This window comes from Falco cherrug, chromosome 7 (assembly GCF_023634085.1).
Source record: "Falco cherrug isolate bFalChe1 chromosome 7, bFalChe1.pri, whole genome shotgun sequence".
Classification (NCBI taxonomy): domain Eukaryota; kingdom Metazoa; phylum Chordata; class Aves; order Falconiformes; family Falconidae; genus Falco; species Falco cherrug.
Window position 1 is genome coordinate 32,930,888 of NC_073703.1, and position 17,819 is coordinate 32,948,706.

At 44.4% G+C, this 17,819-nt stretch overlaps 2 protein-coding genes across 3 annotated transcripts; one reads left to right on the forward strand and one right to left on the reverse strand.

Moving 5' to 3' along the window:
* Window positions 1-147: 147 nt before the first annotated feature.
* Window positions 148-9,939, forward strand: TIMM9 (translocase of inner mitochondrial membrane 9). 2 transcript variants are annotated; one of them, XM_055715497.1, is made up of 4 exons: window positions 148-302; window positions 6,349-6,417; window positions 6,735-6,830; window positions 9,409-9,939. In XM_055715497.1, the coding sequence occupies exons 2-4, from the start codon at window positions 6,379-6,381 to the stop codon at window positions 9,541-9,543; spliced, it is 270 nt and encodes an 89-aa protein (XP_055571472.1). In that variant the 5' UTR covers window positions 148-302; window positions 6,349-6,378; the 3' UTR covers window positions 9,544-9,939. The 2 variants fall into 2 exon arrangements, with proteins under 2 accessions (XP_055571472.1, XP_027661032.1); XM_027805231.2 differs by lacking the exon at window positions 148-302 and adding an exon at window positions 4,431-6,031.
* On the reverse strand, window positions 1,252-4,431 carry LOC129736458 (uncharacterized). Its single transcript, XM_055715496.1, has one exon. It carries the CDS (start codon window positions 3,799-3,801, stop codon window positions 3,286-3,288), a length of 516 nt encoding a protein of 171 aa, XP_055571471.1. The 5' UTR covers window positions 3,802-4,431; the 3' UTR covers window positions 1,252-3,285.
* Window positions 9,940-17,819: the final 7,880 nt, after the last annotated feature.

The following is a 17,819-nucleotide window of genomic DNA, read 5'->3' on the forward strand; positions in this document are numbered from 1 at the left end:
CGCTCCCCGCCACCCGCACCGGAAGCGCCCGCTGCCAGAGCAACGGCGCCAGCCTGCGCCGCCTCACGCCCGCGCACAGTCCGCTCCTCAATAGTGCCCGAAGGAAACCCGCGCCCGGGCCCCGCCCGCTGCCGGTAGTGCAGCGAGGGGGGCGGATAACAGCGCTGCGCCGCGGCTCGGCGCGCCCAGCTGTTGGTGAGTCCGCGCTCGCTGATTCGCCGCTGTGGCGAATCGGCGGGGCCCGTAGGGTGGTAGCGGGCCGCCCCGCCCCTCCTGCGCGGTCCGGGCTCGTGGCGGTGCGGGTGAGTACGCGCGCGGGTGGCGGCAGCGCCGCTGCGGGGCCGCTCCGGGCCGGGCCGGGCCGCCTCACGGCAGGCGGGCCCTGCGGCGGGGGGCGCTGTTAGTGGGGCCGGAGCTGTGCCGCGCTCGGCGGGGAGGCAGGGCCGGAGGGCGATAAAGGTGCCGCGGGTGCCGGAGAGTCCGTCCCTTCCCGGGAGCCATCCTGGTGCCGGGGCCTTTCCCTCGGCCCGGATGGGGGGAGGGGGCGCGCTCGGGTACCGCCAGCGGCCTGGCGGGCGCCGGGTCTGCGGGCCGAGGTTGGGCTCGGCTCTCCCTGGGCAAAGGAACTCAAGGTGCCCTTGTAAGTAAGGAGCGGAGGGTGTAGGTAAAAAAGAAACAAAAACCGAACTACTGTGAAATTCCTTTATCTCAAACCACTCCAGCACAGGGGTTGATTTTATTGGGTCAAAAGTATCAGCCAGGCCTAACCTAACTTAAATAGGAGCACACTTCTGGAAAAATATGTTTTCTCCCAAGGTAGATGCCCTTGCATGTGTTCAGTCTGCACAGTGAGGCCCTTGGGCTGTCTGATTTCAGACATTGTTAATTCATCTTTGGCCTTAGGAGGCCTTTTACCATTGAGCCCTTTTTTTTCTTTCTTTTTTTTTTTTTTCTTTTTTTTTCTTTCAGAGGGTCTAGCTCACAGCTATGAGATCATGCATTATAATAACCTGTGCACCTGGTACGCCTTCCAATCCAGCCACCTTCAGACCAGCCCCTTTCGTATCTCACCATGTGCCTCTGAAGGCTGACCATAGTGTGCAGAGGAAGAAGGAAACCTTTCTGTAACTGCGTTGCAAGCAGCAGCCCAAAGGAAAGCAGCTCCAGGAGCAGGGAGAGCCCAGGTTCTGCCTTCCCGGCAGGACAGGGCTGCTGCTACCACCTTGCTGGGCTGGTGCTGAATGAGAGTGTTGGCCACTCAGGCACGTGGCACCAGGCGTTCAGTGTTAAATTGCCTCTTGCCCTGAATTTTACGTGATTAGTTTAGCAGCCTGCTTGTTTCATAGGTGTTCATGGTTTGATTAAATTCAGTAAAAGAGCCCTTTAAATCAGTGAGGTTTTTAAAATGTGACGTCAGTCAAGTTCTAGCCTAGTAATTTCCAACAATATCTGGACACATTTCTTTGACTTGATATTTTTGTTTGTCTTTTCCTTTTTATGCACATGCAGAAACACTTGAGTGGTGTTCTGTGTGTACAATTGGAAGGGAAGGCTTAAAAAGAATCATGGCCATCTATGTATAGAATAAGTCATACCTACACCTAATTCAGACTTGTTAATCAGGATAACAAGCGTGTAGGATTTACGGTGTCTCTCCTTAGCCCTTCTCCCCCGGTAAAATGTAGCTCCTTACAAAAATGTTGAAAAAAACCCAAAATACAGGGTTTGTTTAGTTTCCATGGGAAAGGATACTGTTGACTCAAGGTTAGGTAATAGACACTGATGTTGATTACATCAGTGGAAAAAAACCACCTTCACTGCATTTTATAGTGCATGCTTCACCTGTAATAGCTCCAGGCTGTTCAGTGGATGGAGGTTTTTCAGCCACCCGGCAATATATTTATAATAATCAAAAGCTCCATTCCAGTTATTAGCGCTTAGGAGTTGAATTCACAAGCCCTCTGCCTCTGAAGGTCCAGAGGTCCAGCTGGGGAGGCTGTATTCCCACAGATAAGTTTTAGAAGAGTTCTGACATCCTAATTCTGGCTCCTCTTCCTCCTGCCATGGAAGCAGGTGGTTGACACAGGTTAGCTAGGAACCCTTAACCTTAATCACTGTTTTTATTTAATAAAGTAGCTTCACCTTTTAAAAAAAGCTGTCATTCTGTAGTGATTTCATGTTTCTGTGGCAATGGGAGTGGCAGCTGCAGCAGAAGCAAATATTAGAAGTGTTTTCCACATTCTAAAACAGGGCTGGGATCTGGAATGGACCTTGCACAGAGAATTGGTTTGAGTAAGTCTTTATTATCTTTGGAAAGAGGATGGCAAATCCATTATGCCTAACCATGAGAAATCTAAAACCTTAAGTTATCCTTAACTGCTAATTTTGCTCAGAGAGGCTTATCTTAAAAGAATTCTCTTTAGAACATCAAAATGTATTTGGAAGAGCTCCAGGCCCCTTCAGGAAGGGAGATTTCCCAGCTGTTGCTACTTTCCTGGTGAATCAGCATGTCCAGACCGTGTGACCCTTGTTGCAGAGGTTTATTCAGAGATACTTGCTTCCTTCAGTGTGACATGTTTAAAAGTGCAATACTGAATTTTCAAATTACATTTACCCCAGAGGAAACAAATCCAGGCTCCATAGGCTTAAACCTGAAGCATGGTGGAGTTGTTCGAGCAGCAGTGTAACATCTGTGCTGTGTTAGTCAAGGTGCCCAGCCCCATAATGGGCTTCTCCATCCCCCGTTTGGTTTTTTTTTTCTTGTTTCACAGGCTGAAGGGAAAGGGGACAAACAAGAAAACTTGAAATTAGGTATTTCACAGAATCAGAGAATGGTTTGGGTTGGAAACGACCTTAAAGACCACCTAGTTCCAACCCCTCTGCCATGAGCAGGGACACCTTCCACTAGCCCAGGTTCCTCCAAGCCCTGTCCAACCTGGTCTTGAGCACTTCCAGGGATGGGGCAGCCACAGCTGTTCTGGGCAACCTCTTCCAGTGCCTCAGAATTTCTTCCTAATATCTAATCTAAATCTACCCTCTTTCAATTGAAAGTCATTCCCCCTTGTCCTATAACTACCTGCCCTTGTAAAAAGTCCCTCAGCTTTCTTGTCAGCCCCTTTAGGTACTCGAAGGCTGCTATAAGGTCCCTCTGGAGCCTTCTCTTCTCTAGGCTGAACAGCCCCAACTCTCTCATCCAGTCTTCACAGGAGAGGTGCTTCACCAGAGTGGAGTAGAGGGGGAGCATCCCATCCCTCGACCTGCTGGCCACGCTGCTCTGCTGCAGCTCTAGATTTGATTGGCTTTCTGGGCTGCAAGCACACATTGCTGGGCCATGCTGAGCTCCTCATCAACCAGCACCCCCAAGTCCTCCTCCTTCGGGCTGCTCTCAATCCATTCTCTGCCCAGCCTGTATCTGTGCTTGGGATTGCCCCAAGCCATGTGCAGGACCTTGCACTTGGCCTTGTTGAACTTCATAAGGCTCACATGGGCCCACCTCTCAGGGCTGTTGAGGTCCCTCTGGATTGCATCTCTGCCTTCCAGCATGTTGACTGCATCACTTGGCTTCATGTCGCTGGCAAACTTGCTGAGGGTGCACTTGATCCCAGCATCCATGTGGTTGACGAGGACATTAAACAGTGCCAGTCCCCATACTGACCTCCGAGGAATATTTGTCACTAGTTTCCACTTGGACGTTGAGACATTGAGTGCAGCTCTTTGAGTGTGACCATCCAGCCAATTCCTTATCCACTGGGTGGTCCATCTATCAAATCCATGTCTCCAGTTTAGAGACAAGGATGACATGTGGGACAGCGTCAGATGCTCTGTACAGGTCAGGTATATGACATCAGTTCCTCTTCCCTCGTCCACCAACGCTGTAACCCCATTGTAGAAGGCCACCAAATTTGTCAAGCACAGTTTATCCTTAGTGAAGCCATGTTGGTTGTCACCAATCACCTATTTTTTTCCACGTGCCTTAGTACGGTTTTCAGGAGGATCTGCTCCATGATCTTGCTGGGCACTGAGGTGGGACTGAGCAGCCTATAGTTCCCCAGGTCTTCTTTATTTCCCTTTTTAAAAAGGGAGGTTACGTTTCCCCTTTTCCAGTCAGTGGGAACTTCACCAGACTGCCACAACTTTTCAAATATAATGGATTGTGCTTCGCCACTTCACACCCCAGTTCCCTCGTGACCTGTGAATGCATCTCATCAGGTCCTATGGACTTGTGCACCTCCAGGTTACTTAGATGTTCTTGAACCTGGTTTTCTCCTACAGCAGGCAGTTCTTCATTCTCCCAGTCCCTGCCTTTGCCTTCTGCAACTTGGCCTGTATGGCTGGAGCACTTAAAAGACTTTAGGAATAAACCAGATATCCCCATTTCAGGGAACGCTCAGGTAGTGCATTTTAGATTTTAAGGCAACTGCCTGTAATTTATAGCTGCTGAACAGGTGCAGTAGAGCCATATAATTTCACTGCCTGCTATGTGGCAAGTGTAAAATACCTGTAGAGGGACAAGTGCTTCAGACACTTAAAATCAGATAGTGCCATTATGCTGATTTAAATCAGAGCTATTTCCCAAATGCAAGTGTAAAAGCTTTGTAGAACTGCAGTTCAGTAAATCTGTAATTTTAAGCTGCCAAACTAGTTGCAGAAGAACAAAAGGTCAGGTTTGCTATAAAGACATAATGAAGAAATACTGAGCGTGAGAAAATGGCACTGACAGTTGAAGCTTTTAGCTTTCTGTGCTTGGGAAGAGGACAAAAGCCTTTCCTGTCCTCTGCAGTTTCTAACGTTGGTTAATAATCTACTTAGTGACAATTTATAAAGTCAGTTTGATTTTTCTTCTGACAGGCTGAGAAATGAGAGAGTGGAGTTGGCATTCATTTTCACTAGTTGTTGTCCCAGGAGACAGTCATGTCCACTTCTCTTAAAACAAGCTAGAGGTTTATATTAACCTGAGTAACACCTTATTTCTTCTGAGCAACCATATTCTGTAGGTTCTCCGTAAGAGTAACCTGTGTGACCTGTTTGCCCATGAGGAATTGTTGGTCAGGGGGTGGGGGGTGTATGCGTCTTAAATCCATGAGTCGTACATGCTTTTCACCTCCAAACCCTGAATTGGCTTGCTGTGCAGTGATAAAGTGTAATGTTAAGAGGCAGATGTTACAATAGCTTTGCAGCTGGGAAGGAAGTGTAGGGAGAGTGCATGCTTGTGAGAGCTGCACAGTGCTATTTTTAGTTGCTTAGCTTTCGTTCTGTTGTAGAAATAATTATTAATGTCTTTTTGTTCTTGTTCAGAAGGCTTGCTTGCCCTCTCCCTTCCCCCTGCCAGAAGACTGGAATAGTTTAAGCCTTCTAAAACATGAATGTCGTCTTCAAAATTTGGCAAAGTGTAATACAAGATGAGTTTGAAGTAGCCCTTGCTAAAGCGCTAAATGAACTTTTTTCACAAAGTAATTACACTTCAGTGCTGGTTTTTCTTCCATAAGTTGATGTGAATTAAACTGAAGGATCTTGTTCTTGTCAACGTGTAATACTAGCTTGCATTATTGTCTGTGATAGGTCTTACGTAATACATAAATTAAGGGGAAAGAGTAGCTTTCAGTAGTCTTGTAGGAAACCTGCAGGGATACTTTCAAGCGTTAACTTGTTTACCGTTGGATTAGGAATGTGACTCTTCCTTGAGGATGCCTGCTTAAATTCTTGGATTCATGGCTGTTCATTCTTCCCTTTTTCTTTGTCTGTTTTGCTTCCTTTAAGGCCATTCTCATTCTTCTATCTTTTCTTGCATTTAATTCACTATATTCAATGACCAGAACATTTGCTCTAGTTTAAGTGTTTGATGAGAATGCAGCTATGTAGAAACAAGGCATCTGCATGCTGGCTTATGCTGCATCTATTCAGAGTGTCTACCATTTTACACTTGCTTTTTTTCCTTACTGTTTTTGCAGATGATATCTAAAGGCACTGAAACTGTAAGGCTAGAAATTGTTATTGCTTGCTTCACCCCCCACTCCTGCCCTAGTTCTACTGTGTGAGTTTGAAAGCATTTCTAAAACACTTTTTTTCTTTTTTTAAAAAAAGTCACTTTAATGGTTTGAAATGCTTAAAAAGTGTTAAACGGCCAGCATTTAACAGGTGGATCTGGGAAGGTTTCATGGAACTGATCTTAGATGTTCTTTTGACTTAATACATTTCAAATAGATAATTTTCCTTGAAGTGGATGGCTTGAAAGTTTGCTAGTAAAGCTGCATTTAAACACGTTTCAAGGATGTATACAATTACATTCTGTTGTAAAATGTTGCAGTTCATATGTATGCTTTTTGTGTGAAACTCAACTTTTATCTTCAGAATAGGTGACTCAATCACCAGTGGTAGAATATGGCTGGACAAATATCAGAATCTGATCAGATCAAGCAGGTAAGATGCTGTATTCATGAGTGGTGGCTTTGAAGGTCTTCTGTTACTTGGTCACATAGAGTAAAAGGTGTAGGGCATGGTGGACAAAAAAAATTAAGTTATCACCTGAGTTAAGACTACTTCTGTAGCAACCAAAATTTAAACATTTGATTCAAGTACTAGCAGCATTTGGTGTTGAAATCTTCTGACTGATAGTAAATTTTTCTAGTGACTTGTCCTTTAAATGACAGTGTCACCAGATGTCCCATGCAGCTGTGTGTAAGAAAAATTAATGTAGAATCTTTTTTAATACTCATTGTCCAATTTTTATTTAATAGTTCAAGGAGTTTCTTGGAACATATAATAAACTTACAGAAAACTGCTTCCTGGATTGCATAAAGGATTTCACTAGCAGAGAGGTTAAACCAGAGGAGGTAGGTAAATGCTTTTAATGACCCTTTCTTTGGTAAAATTGCTGTGTAGCATTCAAATTTCAGAAGTAACTTACGTTTTGATCTTTCAACTAGCTAACAAGCTAGGCAGCAGTCTTTAGTGGAGTATAGGTATCTGGCGTGTAGCTTCCAAGTGAGACAGGAAGCAGTTAGTGGAAGAAATAGCTTGTCTGTAGTTCTGCTTCTCCAAATACATCCAAAGCTGATGACAAATACTTCTTTGCATCCTAACAGTCTGTTTACAAAAGGAGACTGACCAGCCAACTAACCAACGATGTGTTGTCTGATGTATTACATCATCAGCTACAGACAAACTATGGGCTTCTGATGGATGGTATCTCTATGGACATGAAAGTTGCCCACCTACAGTCTGCATCTCATTCTTTGAAGGCAGAACCCTACTGAAATAGTTGTTTACCTACCCACGTTCTCTGCATTGTAGTGAGTCATGGAAACACCGGCCTCCAAAGCTCTGGCTGTTAAATCCACTTCTCAGCATTGCAGGGAGCTCCATCACGTAGTTATCTGCAAAAAAAGATTAAGCTATTGGTAAGATTAGTTGCATAGGTTTTGCCTCTCCTCTCCTGTTGAGAGGCTGTTTCAGAATCTTGTAATTTTGTTGGTTAAGAGTCTAATAACCTTTGCTTGACTCTGCTGGCAGGGGGAAAAAACCTGAAGTTCTAACCATTGGTTTTGAGCATTATCTGCCTCCTTGGAGTTTAACTCCTCAGCACAGGCAAAAAAATCATGTCTCCTTTCAGCTTCTGTTCTGCTGTGCTAAACAAAGCTCTCTTAGCTTCCCAAGACAGATTCCTTGTTTCCCTGATCTTCTCTGCATCTGCTTTAGTGGAATTTTTATTGATGACAGGAGGTCAGAATGATTCTGGGTAAGGTCTTGTTACTGTCTTTTACCAACTCATTTTGAATTGCTTGAACAATACAAGGAGTGCCAGTTAACAGAATTGACAGAAATGTTAGCAGCACAATCTCTTTACCTTTCTGGAATGATACTTGATTATTAGTATAATCCTCTACTATATTAGTAGAGGATTATACTTCTTTCTTCTGCCTCCCAAAGTGTTACTAGAATTTCTGTAAAAGTAATGGTTTGTGTAGTCTTTTATTAAAGACCTGGGATTCAAAACTGAAGAATGCTCATTGGAAAGGAACTGAAGATTATTTAGACCCGAAGAATATTCTTAGATTCTGATCTGCTGTTTTTTGCATCTGTGACCTGCAAAGGGGCCATGTCTGGTAGTACAGGAGCCGTCTGTTAATGATGAAGGCTAGGAAGAAACTTTCTTACGGGAAGTTTTGTCCGTAATTATCCGTTACGGGGTTTCTTCCAGAGTATCTGGTTCTGGCCCATGCTGGAAACGGGACACTGGTCTAGATGGACCACTGGTCTGATCTGGTATGGAAATTTTTATGTTCCTCTTTAAAGTTGTAGTTTCTTGTTAAATAACTAAGATTAATACCTCCATGAACTTCCTTTAAGATTCTGCATTTGAAGAAACAGCTTCTGACCTCTTTCCCTACTGCAAGTCTAGACTTCCCTGGGAACTAGATCACAAATACCAAGCTTTCTGGGAGCAGTAGCTTGGGGTAGTTCCAGAATTTGTTTCCTAGTGAGACTTAACTCCTGCTTAACAGGTTTTGCTGTAGCTGATGCCAGGTTGAGGAGAGAGAAGGGTGGGTAGTGTGCATAGCTGCCGTGGGTTTTTTTGTCTTGTTCACTTTCAGCCCTTCTGCTTTTTACATCCCTTTATACTGAGCAAAATCAAAGCAATTTCTGGTTTTCTAGTAATCATGCAGAGCAGTCATCTTTCCATCTAAATTTTTTAACTTTTACAGTGATAGCAAGATTTAGAACCATGATAGACAATATCTTGTTGGTAGAACTGTTGCTCAGAAATAATCTCGTAACTCTTTCTCTACTCTTAAAGAAAGGAAAAAAAACACCCTCTAAGTTTAAAAAAATAATATGATGGTGGAGTAGGCCCTGGTATTTATTTCTTTGTCCAGCTGACTGATAGAACTTCAGAGGGTGCTCTGGTTGCTTTTGTGAAGGTTAAGCAAGCAGGTACAAGCAGACTGATAAGAGCTAATAGAAAGAAGGTCAAAAAAAGGTTAAACTGAGCTAGCACAGAGTAGACCATATTTGGTTGTCAAAAATAGTATGTGTTTGTAAACAGAATTAAAAAAAGGATACTAATTCAATAGATCTAGTATTTATTGCAAAATAAAATGCTTTATATACTTTAATTTAACAAGAGTACCCCAAGAATGAAATGGTAATATCTTCTGGACCTGAAATGCTTTCCATGAAGACTTTCACATGAGAGCAAACATTTGAAGATTCAGACTCCCACAAAACCTAAACGTCACGATTTCCGCTGCATAGAGAGGCTGTGCACATTTAGGCCCTCATCCTGAGGCTTAACACAGAATGTGAGATGTAGTCACCTAATAAGTTACCCTTGTATATGAGTATATTTTGGGTCCTGTCTGGGGAAGTGTTTTAATTACTGTTTAAAGCCTTGTTTCCCTCTTCCTCTAGATGACCTGCGCAGACCACTGCCTACAGAAGTATTTAAAAATGACACAAAGGATCTCCATGAGATTTCAGGAGTACCATATTCAGCAGAATGAAGCTCTGGCAGCTAAAGCAGGACTGCTTAGCCAACCTCGTTAGACAAGAGCACTCTGTTCAGACTTTACAAGCAGTGCCAGTGTTCGTTGGGCAAGAACACAATTTGGATTTTCTTACTGTCAGGATGTATGTCCAGCAACTCTGAAGAAAGTTCTAGATGCCGTTCAGACAGTGGAAACCATGAAGGGTTAAACAAGAAGTTAATCATGGTGGACTGGCAATGGAGTCTGTTTCTGAGGTCCTTTTCACTCTGCAGTGGAGTAGTATTGATACAAACTTTTCCAGGGCCCACAGACCGGTATGTTTAAATTTCAGGGGTGGTGGGAGTGTTATACTTCCTGTCTGCTAGGGTTGGTTCAGATGAAAAAAGTGTAATATGGGAAATACACTGTTTTTTTATTTAATTCAAGTGAAATAAATGGGAACTGTATACTTGTACGTATGTTCTTTCCAAAGCTGCATTTTTAGGACAGCGCTTGAGAGCAGTGTTTTGTTTGCTGTGGTCTCAGTCCTTAGCTACTACAGAGTTTTGTGCATTCATTGCTGCTTTAAGTTGCTGAGAGTTAACAGAATTAGTGACTTCGTTTCAGCAGCTGGGGATTTGTGAATATATTATTTCTTTTAATTTGGGAAGAACTTGTGTTGAGCTGCCTTCACAGAGCCTCATGATCACTCTGACTCCTAGAATGCTGGATGGCGATGATTAGAGCATCAAGCCAAGGGTAGTTATAAATGGCAGGCAACTGCTGTAACTAATGAGTGCAGGTAGGCAGGGATGTGCTGCCAGTTTATCCCTAGGTTGTGTTTGCCTTGTGCCTCACCAGGTCATTTACAAAGGATGTGAGTGTGTCATTAGCAGCACTTGTGCTCAAGGCAACTGCTATGCACGCCTTGTCTCCCTCGGGGTTCTCCAAACCCAGCTTCCTTGCATGATGCCAGCACGGTGCACTCTGAGCACTAAGCTGGCTGGCAGTTTTCTTCTTTAGTTGTGTGAATGCCAACAGAAAGTATACAGTATGCACAAAAAAATATCTTTTTTGCTGCTGATGGAGTACAGAGAGAAGTGCATGGAAACTACCTGCTCTGATGTTGTGGTTTAGAAAAAACACCAGTCCTTTGAAAGGATCTTGGTAGCTGAAATCCTGCAGCCAGCTTGTTAGTACAGCGGAATGATAGCTAATAGGCACACTTTCCTTTAGTTCAAACTAATAAAATACAGTAACAAAAAGAACTGAACATCAGGATTACCGTATTGATTTTTAGATTTCAAGCCGTGAAGACTGAAACAAAGCTGTTTCATGTCAGCTGCCAGGTCTGCTGTTGAGTAGAAAGGCAACAATAAGGAACAGAAATGGCAGGAAGCCTGTACACATGGGTTTTTTTGTTGTTGTTTCCTTCTCTGTAGCTTTTATTTCCAGGAGCAGTTTGAAAGAATGATTTCCTGCCTTGCTTTTTTGTTTTCTTTCTCTGCTACTCAAACTCTCTGCTATCCAGGCTGTGGATTTCTAGGCCCTGACCGCAGTACTGTACACCTCCCACTTGCACTGGATACTAATGTCTTTGCTGCTGTTTAAAGTTGCCCCAGCTCTCCACAGAAATCTGTTTGTATGCCTTTCAAAGGTGGAAGAAACAAGTGTGTTCCTACAGTGTCATTTACATGTGCTTTGTGCTAGCCATATCACAGCCCTTTCCTACATAGCCCATGCCTTGTTACCTTGGAGATGGTTAAGAGCGAGCTAAAATAGTAAAGGCTAAAAAAGAGCCCAAATAAGGTAATAAGTCTCCAATGTCCTGGTTTTTTCAAAGGAATAACCGGACCAATAATGTCCAGATTGCTGTAATTAGGCCACAGACATTATGGCCAATTAGAAATAATATATCCGTAGTGAAGACTTAAGGCTTTCTTTAAAGCAGTCTTTTTGTTAAATGTTTGAAAGTAATGCATGATTGAAATGATCCCATTTTCCCTTGTGTCTTAGTGTGCAAAGAGAACAGGTACTCAGAAAAGTGACCGAAGAGTTTAAGTGACAGGATTAGAAAATGTTCATGTCTTCTGGGTAAAGCTCCTTTGGGCTAAAGTGAAGGGGGTTAAAAAAAAAAAAAAGTTACAGTTTTCCCCCATGTTTCAGTGTTTGGGGATTTGGGGGTAGGAAGATGTTTAAATGTTAAGACAGATCTACTGTACAAAAGGTTAAGCAAGTGTTAGAGGGACTTAGTTAATAAATTACTCACTTTCAGGTGCACCAGTTGCCTTTCACTGCAGTTTTAAAGCTGCCTTAACCCACTATTATCCAGGGGACACATATATTCTTAACATCTAATTAGATGGCACATCCCCCTGCCTCTCCCCATGCTGACTAAACAGGTAGATGGGGTGAAAAGTGTCATGGAGGTATGAGCATTGGGTTGATAGCTGCTACCCTGATATGAAGCTGGCCAGACAAAAACTTGACTTCCACAGGAGCAGTGTGCTTATAGTGACTGTTGTTTGCTTAATGGATGTGCCTGTTGATTATGACTATTTCAAAGCTAGAGTAGAAAATTAGTCGCAATGTTACGGCACAAAGATGCAGGTAAGGATGGAGTCACCAGCTTGCTCTTTTGGATAACTGGTTTAGTCCTAGCTCCATTTCACTCAAAAAATGTTGCGATCTTTCCACATCCTTCAATCCAGGTGAGTGATTGAAGAAAGATGATAAAAATACATTTTAGCTTGCGAGTAAAATGCATCTGTTTAACTAAAGCGTCCAGGTCATGCAGAAAGCAACAGTGAAAACTTTCTTAAAAGGTTAACTTGCTTTGCTGAGCTTTGACTTCCCTTTGTTTCCTTGATGAGTTAGCATGTCCTGATGTTACCTAGAAAATTGTACTCCGTAAGACTTTGTTGACAGGACTCGTGGGTTGAGAATGGTTCACAAGACAAAGTGTTTCAGTGCCTCCTCATGCTTGTTTTCTTGCTTGTATTGTCAAAGTGTTGGAGCTGGTCTTTCCTTCCTTGGAGCAAGGTCTCCCAGCACCCAGTCCTCAAAAATATTAACTGTAAATGCAAGAATCTGTATCTCTGCAGTGCCTGGATGGATGTAAAGGCTAGGAATGTCTACAAAGGCAGGCCAGGCTGAGTGTTTTCTCTCCCAGCGGAGTATTCAAACCTCTATGACATAGCTTAATCTGGAATGTTCTCCATCCCTCCTCTTGAATAGCTTCAAGTTTGCTTGAAACATAGTGAAATGCACAGCCAAAATTGGAATAAAAATGAGAATACAGCTTAGTCTCTAGATCCTAACTGAAAGGCAACAACATTTAAGGTAAGGTGTGTGGAGAGTAGGTGAATCACTTTGAGGCATATTAGGTGCAGGAACGGAACCAATTCTGATGGAAGGAGAAGCAAAGGGTGAAAAACTTGAGTGCTGTTGAGGGAGGAGTACCAAGAAAGCTGTGGCAAAAGTGAGCCAGAGTGGAGGCAGGAGGGGAGAGAAAGCGACAGGAGGTGCGGCCTGCCAAAAACTGGCTTGGTGAAACTGAGCTAGTAAACAGACGCTCATTTGGAGGTGATGTTTGTTGCAGCAGAGGAAGGAACACAGATCCTTCCTTCTGAAATGGGTGTCTGAACCAAAAGGCTGGAAAAGCATGCAATTACTACTTGGCCCACACAGCAATTCCAACAGGAAGGGTCAAATGAGAGTCTTGTTGCAGAATGCCTCGTACATCAGTGTACTGGCAGAATGATCAGATCAATCATCTGGAAGATTATAATAGAGGAGCGAAGTCCTAATTTCTATAACCTCCCACCAAGAACTTCAGCTACTGAGTTCTCTGTTTGCAATTGCGTCCTTTCCTTGCCCTCCATCTTTAAGAAGGTGTGGATTAAATACCTAATGCTCAGAGATAGATGGTGGCTGTGGCTTCAGTGCAAGGGGGCATTCCTCTGTATTTTAAAAATATCTAGCTCTGAGAACTGGAGTTTAAGCAACAGCTCTTGCTTCAGCATTTTCTGTTGGCTAGGTTAGGGAGTCAGCACACAGCATTTGAGGACTTGAGTTCAAATCTTGGAAAGTCCATTAAGCTCAGCTCCAAAATTTCTTGAACAAGTCTGGCCCAAACTTGGAAAAGCTGTAAAAGCAATTAGAGCTTGTGACAGCTGAACTTGCATCCTGCTTGCACCTTGATTTTCAAAAAGACAGCATTAAGAGAACTCTAATTGAAGTTACAGTTCTGCTAAATATTTTTTTTAACGTGTTTTATCTTAACTTCATGCTCCTTAGTGTTTTGGTGTTAGGTTCTTTCTGTAAACACAACAGGGAGCATTCAACATTCAAGCTGTAGTAGTTGAGGCCTGTAAAATGATGGTCATCTGTTTTCCCAGGATTTCTCATGCACAGAAACAGATGTAGCTGCAAGACATATGAAAGACCCTAAATCACTCTTTAAAAAAATGCCTACACTTTACACAGTGCTTGAATGGACTGTGGCTGGTAAAATTTTTTTATTCTGGAACTTGCTTTCCTTAATCTGAGGGAAAGTGAGAGGCCTGCTGTGAGAGCTGGGCTTGCTGTGTAAATATTTGAGGCAATATACTTGACACATCACCATTTGTTTATGTGACGTGAAGGGGAGCTTGCCTACATTTCAAAGAATCCAAGCAGAAATCCAGTTGGTGGCTATTTCTGTGTGTTACAGATCCTGCCGTTCCTGGGAGATGGCGCCGGGACCCTCTCCCCTCGCGGTGCCCAGTACAGCGCATCTCCGTGCGCTGCGGCCGCCGGGCCCAGCCCGGAGCGCTGTGCCAGCCCGGAGCGCTGTGCCAGCCCGGAGCGCTGTGCCAGCCCGGCTGAGGGCAGGGGCGGCCGAGCCCCCGCACCGGGCCCGCTCCAGCCTCCTGCGGCGCCGCCTGCCCGGGCCTGCGGGGGAGAGCGCCTCGGTGGCCCGCGGGAGACACGGACCCCCGGGGAGGGCGGCAAGGCCTGAGGAGAGGAGCTGTGGGACTCCAGCCCCGCCGCCTCCTTCCCACCGGCTCTGCCGGACGCGGCGGGGTGTCCCGGCCCCTCCGGCGGCCCGGCCTGGAACGGCCGCTGAGGGCGGGCACCGCCCGCTGCCCCCTTCCCCCTCCCCGCCGCCGCCCCCCGTAGCAGCGCGGTGGCGGCGGGTTCTGCAGCGCGTCCCGGGCGGCCGCCGCGCTCCGCCCTTCCCCCTGGAAGCGCCGCCCGGGCCGGGGCCGCGGAGGCTGAGGGGCGGCTGGGGCCGTGCGGGCGGCGGGCACCCCCCGTGACTCGCCCCGCAGGCGTGGGCACCCCGCGAGCCGCCGTGGGCGCCCCGGGCCGTGGCGGGGGGCGAGGGCCCTGCAGTTCGGGGGGGGAGGGGAATACCCGCCGGCGGCCCCAAGTGCTGCCTGCCTCGGGGCGCGCAGGGCCGAGGGGCGGGAGGTGCCCGGCTGGAGCCTGCGCCGCCACAGGGCCCGAAACCGAAACGAGAAGGAAAAAAGGCTACGGAGCGCAGGAAAGAACGATTGCGGGAGAGCCGACCCGACGCGGGCCATCGGGGACTGGAGGAGAAGCAGCAGCAGCCTGTGGAGACGCTGCTGGGGTGGCAGACGGTAGTCATTTGCAGCGGGGTGTACGCAGAAGGAATCAATTTTTTTTTCTTCCTCTTTTAAAATACATCTAAACCTTACCCATTATTAAGGCAAGCCATTTTCACGAAATGAATGGACATCAAGAGATACAGCTTTATGCTGTGCATGGCAATAGACAAGTGGCTTGTTAAAAAAAACACCCAAACAACTCTTGTGCAATATAATGCAAAGTATTTCCTACAAATCCCACCTCTTACCCCTCCTTACATAACTGGCATAGCTGGCAGGATCCTGGCAAATTGGGTCAAGCTGTACCCAGATGAGGATTATAAAAGGAATAGTTTAGAAAGAGCTGAAGACGCTGACAGGGCTGTAATGGAAACAGTGTTGGGTTACCCTGAAGAGCAGGGAGAGCCGTCGCCAGGAGCACCTACCCAGTCCCCACCAGCAAGGCTCAGAGCCAGTTAAGCAAACACACCACTGATAAACAACCTGCAGGTTTTCACAGCTGGGAGGGAGCTCTAGAGCCGATGTTCTCTGCTGGCAGGCAATGAAACAGACAAAGTAAGCATTGCAATGGTTGTGTGTGTTTTTGGGGTTTTTTGTTTTTTTTTTTTTTTTTTTTTTTTGAATGAGCTGTACTGGTGAATTAAAGCCAAGCATCATAAACCAAAGAGACACTCTTTAAGCTTTGAAAACTATTGGTATAGGACAAGCAGCAGCTTAAAGGTACTAACATGAATAGCAGGTAATCGCAGACCTGAAGGAGAACCAACCAGCACAGCCCTGCTCTAAAACAGAAAGTAGGATTTCTCTGAAAAGGGGAATAAGCAGCAACAGCAACATAGCGTTGAGATAATCCAAAACAAAGAGGAAGCCAGGAAAGTCCTGTTCTTAGAAAGTATGAAAAAGTCTGCTTTCACAATTAGGATTGCCTTATCTTTTCAGTATTTAAATGACACTGCAGCGAGTATTTGTCACTGGGCTGTGAGGAGTCACAAAATCCACCACTCAACTGCATTAAACCAGCACATATTCAGACCAGTAACACTGTAACACAAAAAACTGAATTTACATATTCCTTCAAAGCAACAGATGAAACTAATAAATGCTTGTGGAATTTTGTGAACTCAGATTTCCAAAAGAAACAAAAAACCCACAATAAATACCAGCTACTTAGTGGTAACTAATAAAGGTAAATATTTTTCTACTTTCGCAGAGACTTCTTCAAAAAAATCATCCTGTTTGGTAGACGATAACATGGTAGAATGACAGATTTTTCTCAAAATTTGAGGGCAATAGCTTGATAAATAGTGTGAGCTAATTATAAAATGTGTTTTTCCTAAGCCCTGGAATTACAGTGAGCCAGTCTCTGGCAACATCCCCCTTGGTTCCACTGCTTTATTTAATGTTCCTTACCTCTCCAGAGGTAGCCTTTGTCCTGCACATGGCAGCAAATAATAAAATCCCAAGGATTTTATTCATTATTATTAATTATTCGTTATATTAATTAATTTATTAATTATTTATTATTATTTCCTTCTCCCAAGGAGAAGGAAAAACAACCAAGATTTTAGCGCAGTGTCTGCAGAACAGAAGGACACAGGGAAGTAAACAGCTCCACATACTTCTGTTAACACATTCATCTTTTGTTTCAGCTTGTAAATCTGTCTTCTAGCTCATCTGCCAGATTTGTTTCAAGCGATCAAACCAAACGTGCTCTTTTCTTAAAAAGAAAACAACAGCATTTCTTGGACTTAGTGCTGTAAAAGAATTCCAGTAACTGCTGCCCAAAAAACCCATTTGGCTGCCTCAGCTATCCAAGAATATTTTTAATGGGGAAAAGATGAACATTTAATAAGAAATCTTTTTTTTTTTTTTTTTCAATATGAAATTCCATCTGGTTGACAAACCTAGCTGGAGAGAGAAGGTGCTCCCAAGAGTGGATAGTCAGATCGAGACACAGGAGTTGACAATCCCAAGATCCAGATTCTTCTCTCCAGCACCCCCTCAAAGCTATCCTGGGTCATTTTGGTAGCCATTACCATGTGCCTCCCTACATGTAAAATGAGAATACGTATCCATTTTAAAAATGTCTGCCTGGATTATTCCAATAACTGCACCTTTAAAAAAAAAATTAGATTCAATTGGAACCTGTGCAAAATACAGCAAACAGCGAAGAAGTGATTTTATCACCTTTTCTCTTTCACTGCTGTCCTTCAGGGTCTTCGTTGCTCCTCATGAAGGCCAGATACATTACACTTCACGAAAAACACTTTTACTTGTCCTTGTTATGCTTTCCTTTCACTGATAATTACTACTGTAAATGTGTTTAATCTCTGTTGAAATAATGGCTTGTTCTTCCTGTTCTGACACCTTTGCTTTGCTTCTCCTGCCTGATCAGTTCAAACTGATTAAGCGAGAGAAGGCTTCTCAGACACAAGCCATCTGACAGAGGACCCAGAAACAAGTGGAGATTTAACTGGGTATTGCTAAAATAACACATTAGAGAGAAAATAAAAACTCATTAGTATATACAGAGCAGGTATACTTTATGGAAAGAAAGTAAAACTAGAACAAGTAGGGAAATGAACCTTGTCTTACCTTACGTCCTTGCATGCAAATGTTTCACCTTTTTTCCAGCTTCCAGATAGATACGTGCTAACACAAAAATACTAAGTCTGCCAGAAATCTGACAGTTCTTTGTATCCACTGCAGGAGGTGGGGGGAGAATCTTAAATTCTCTTAC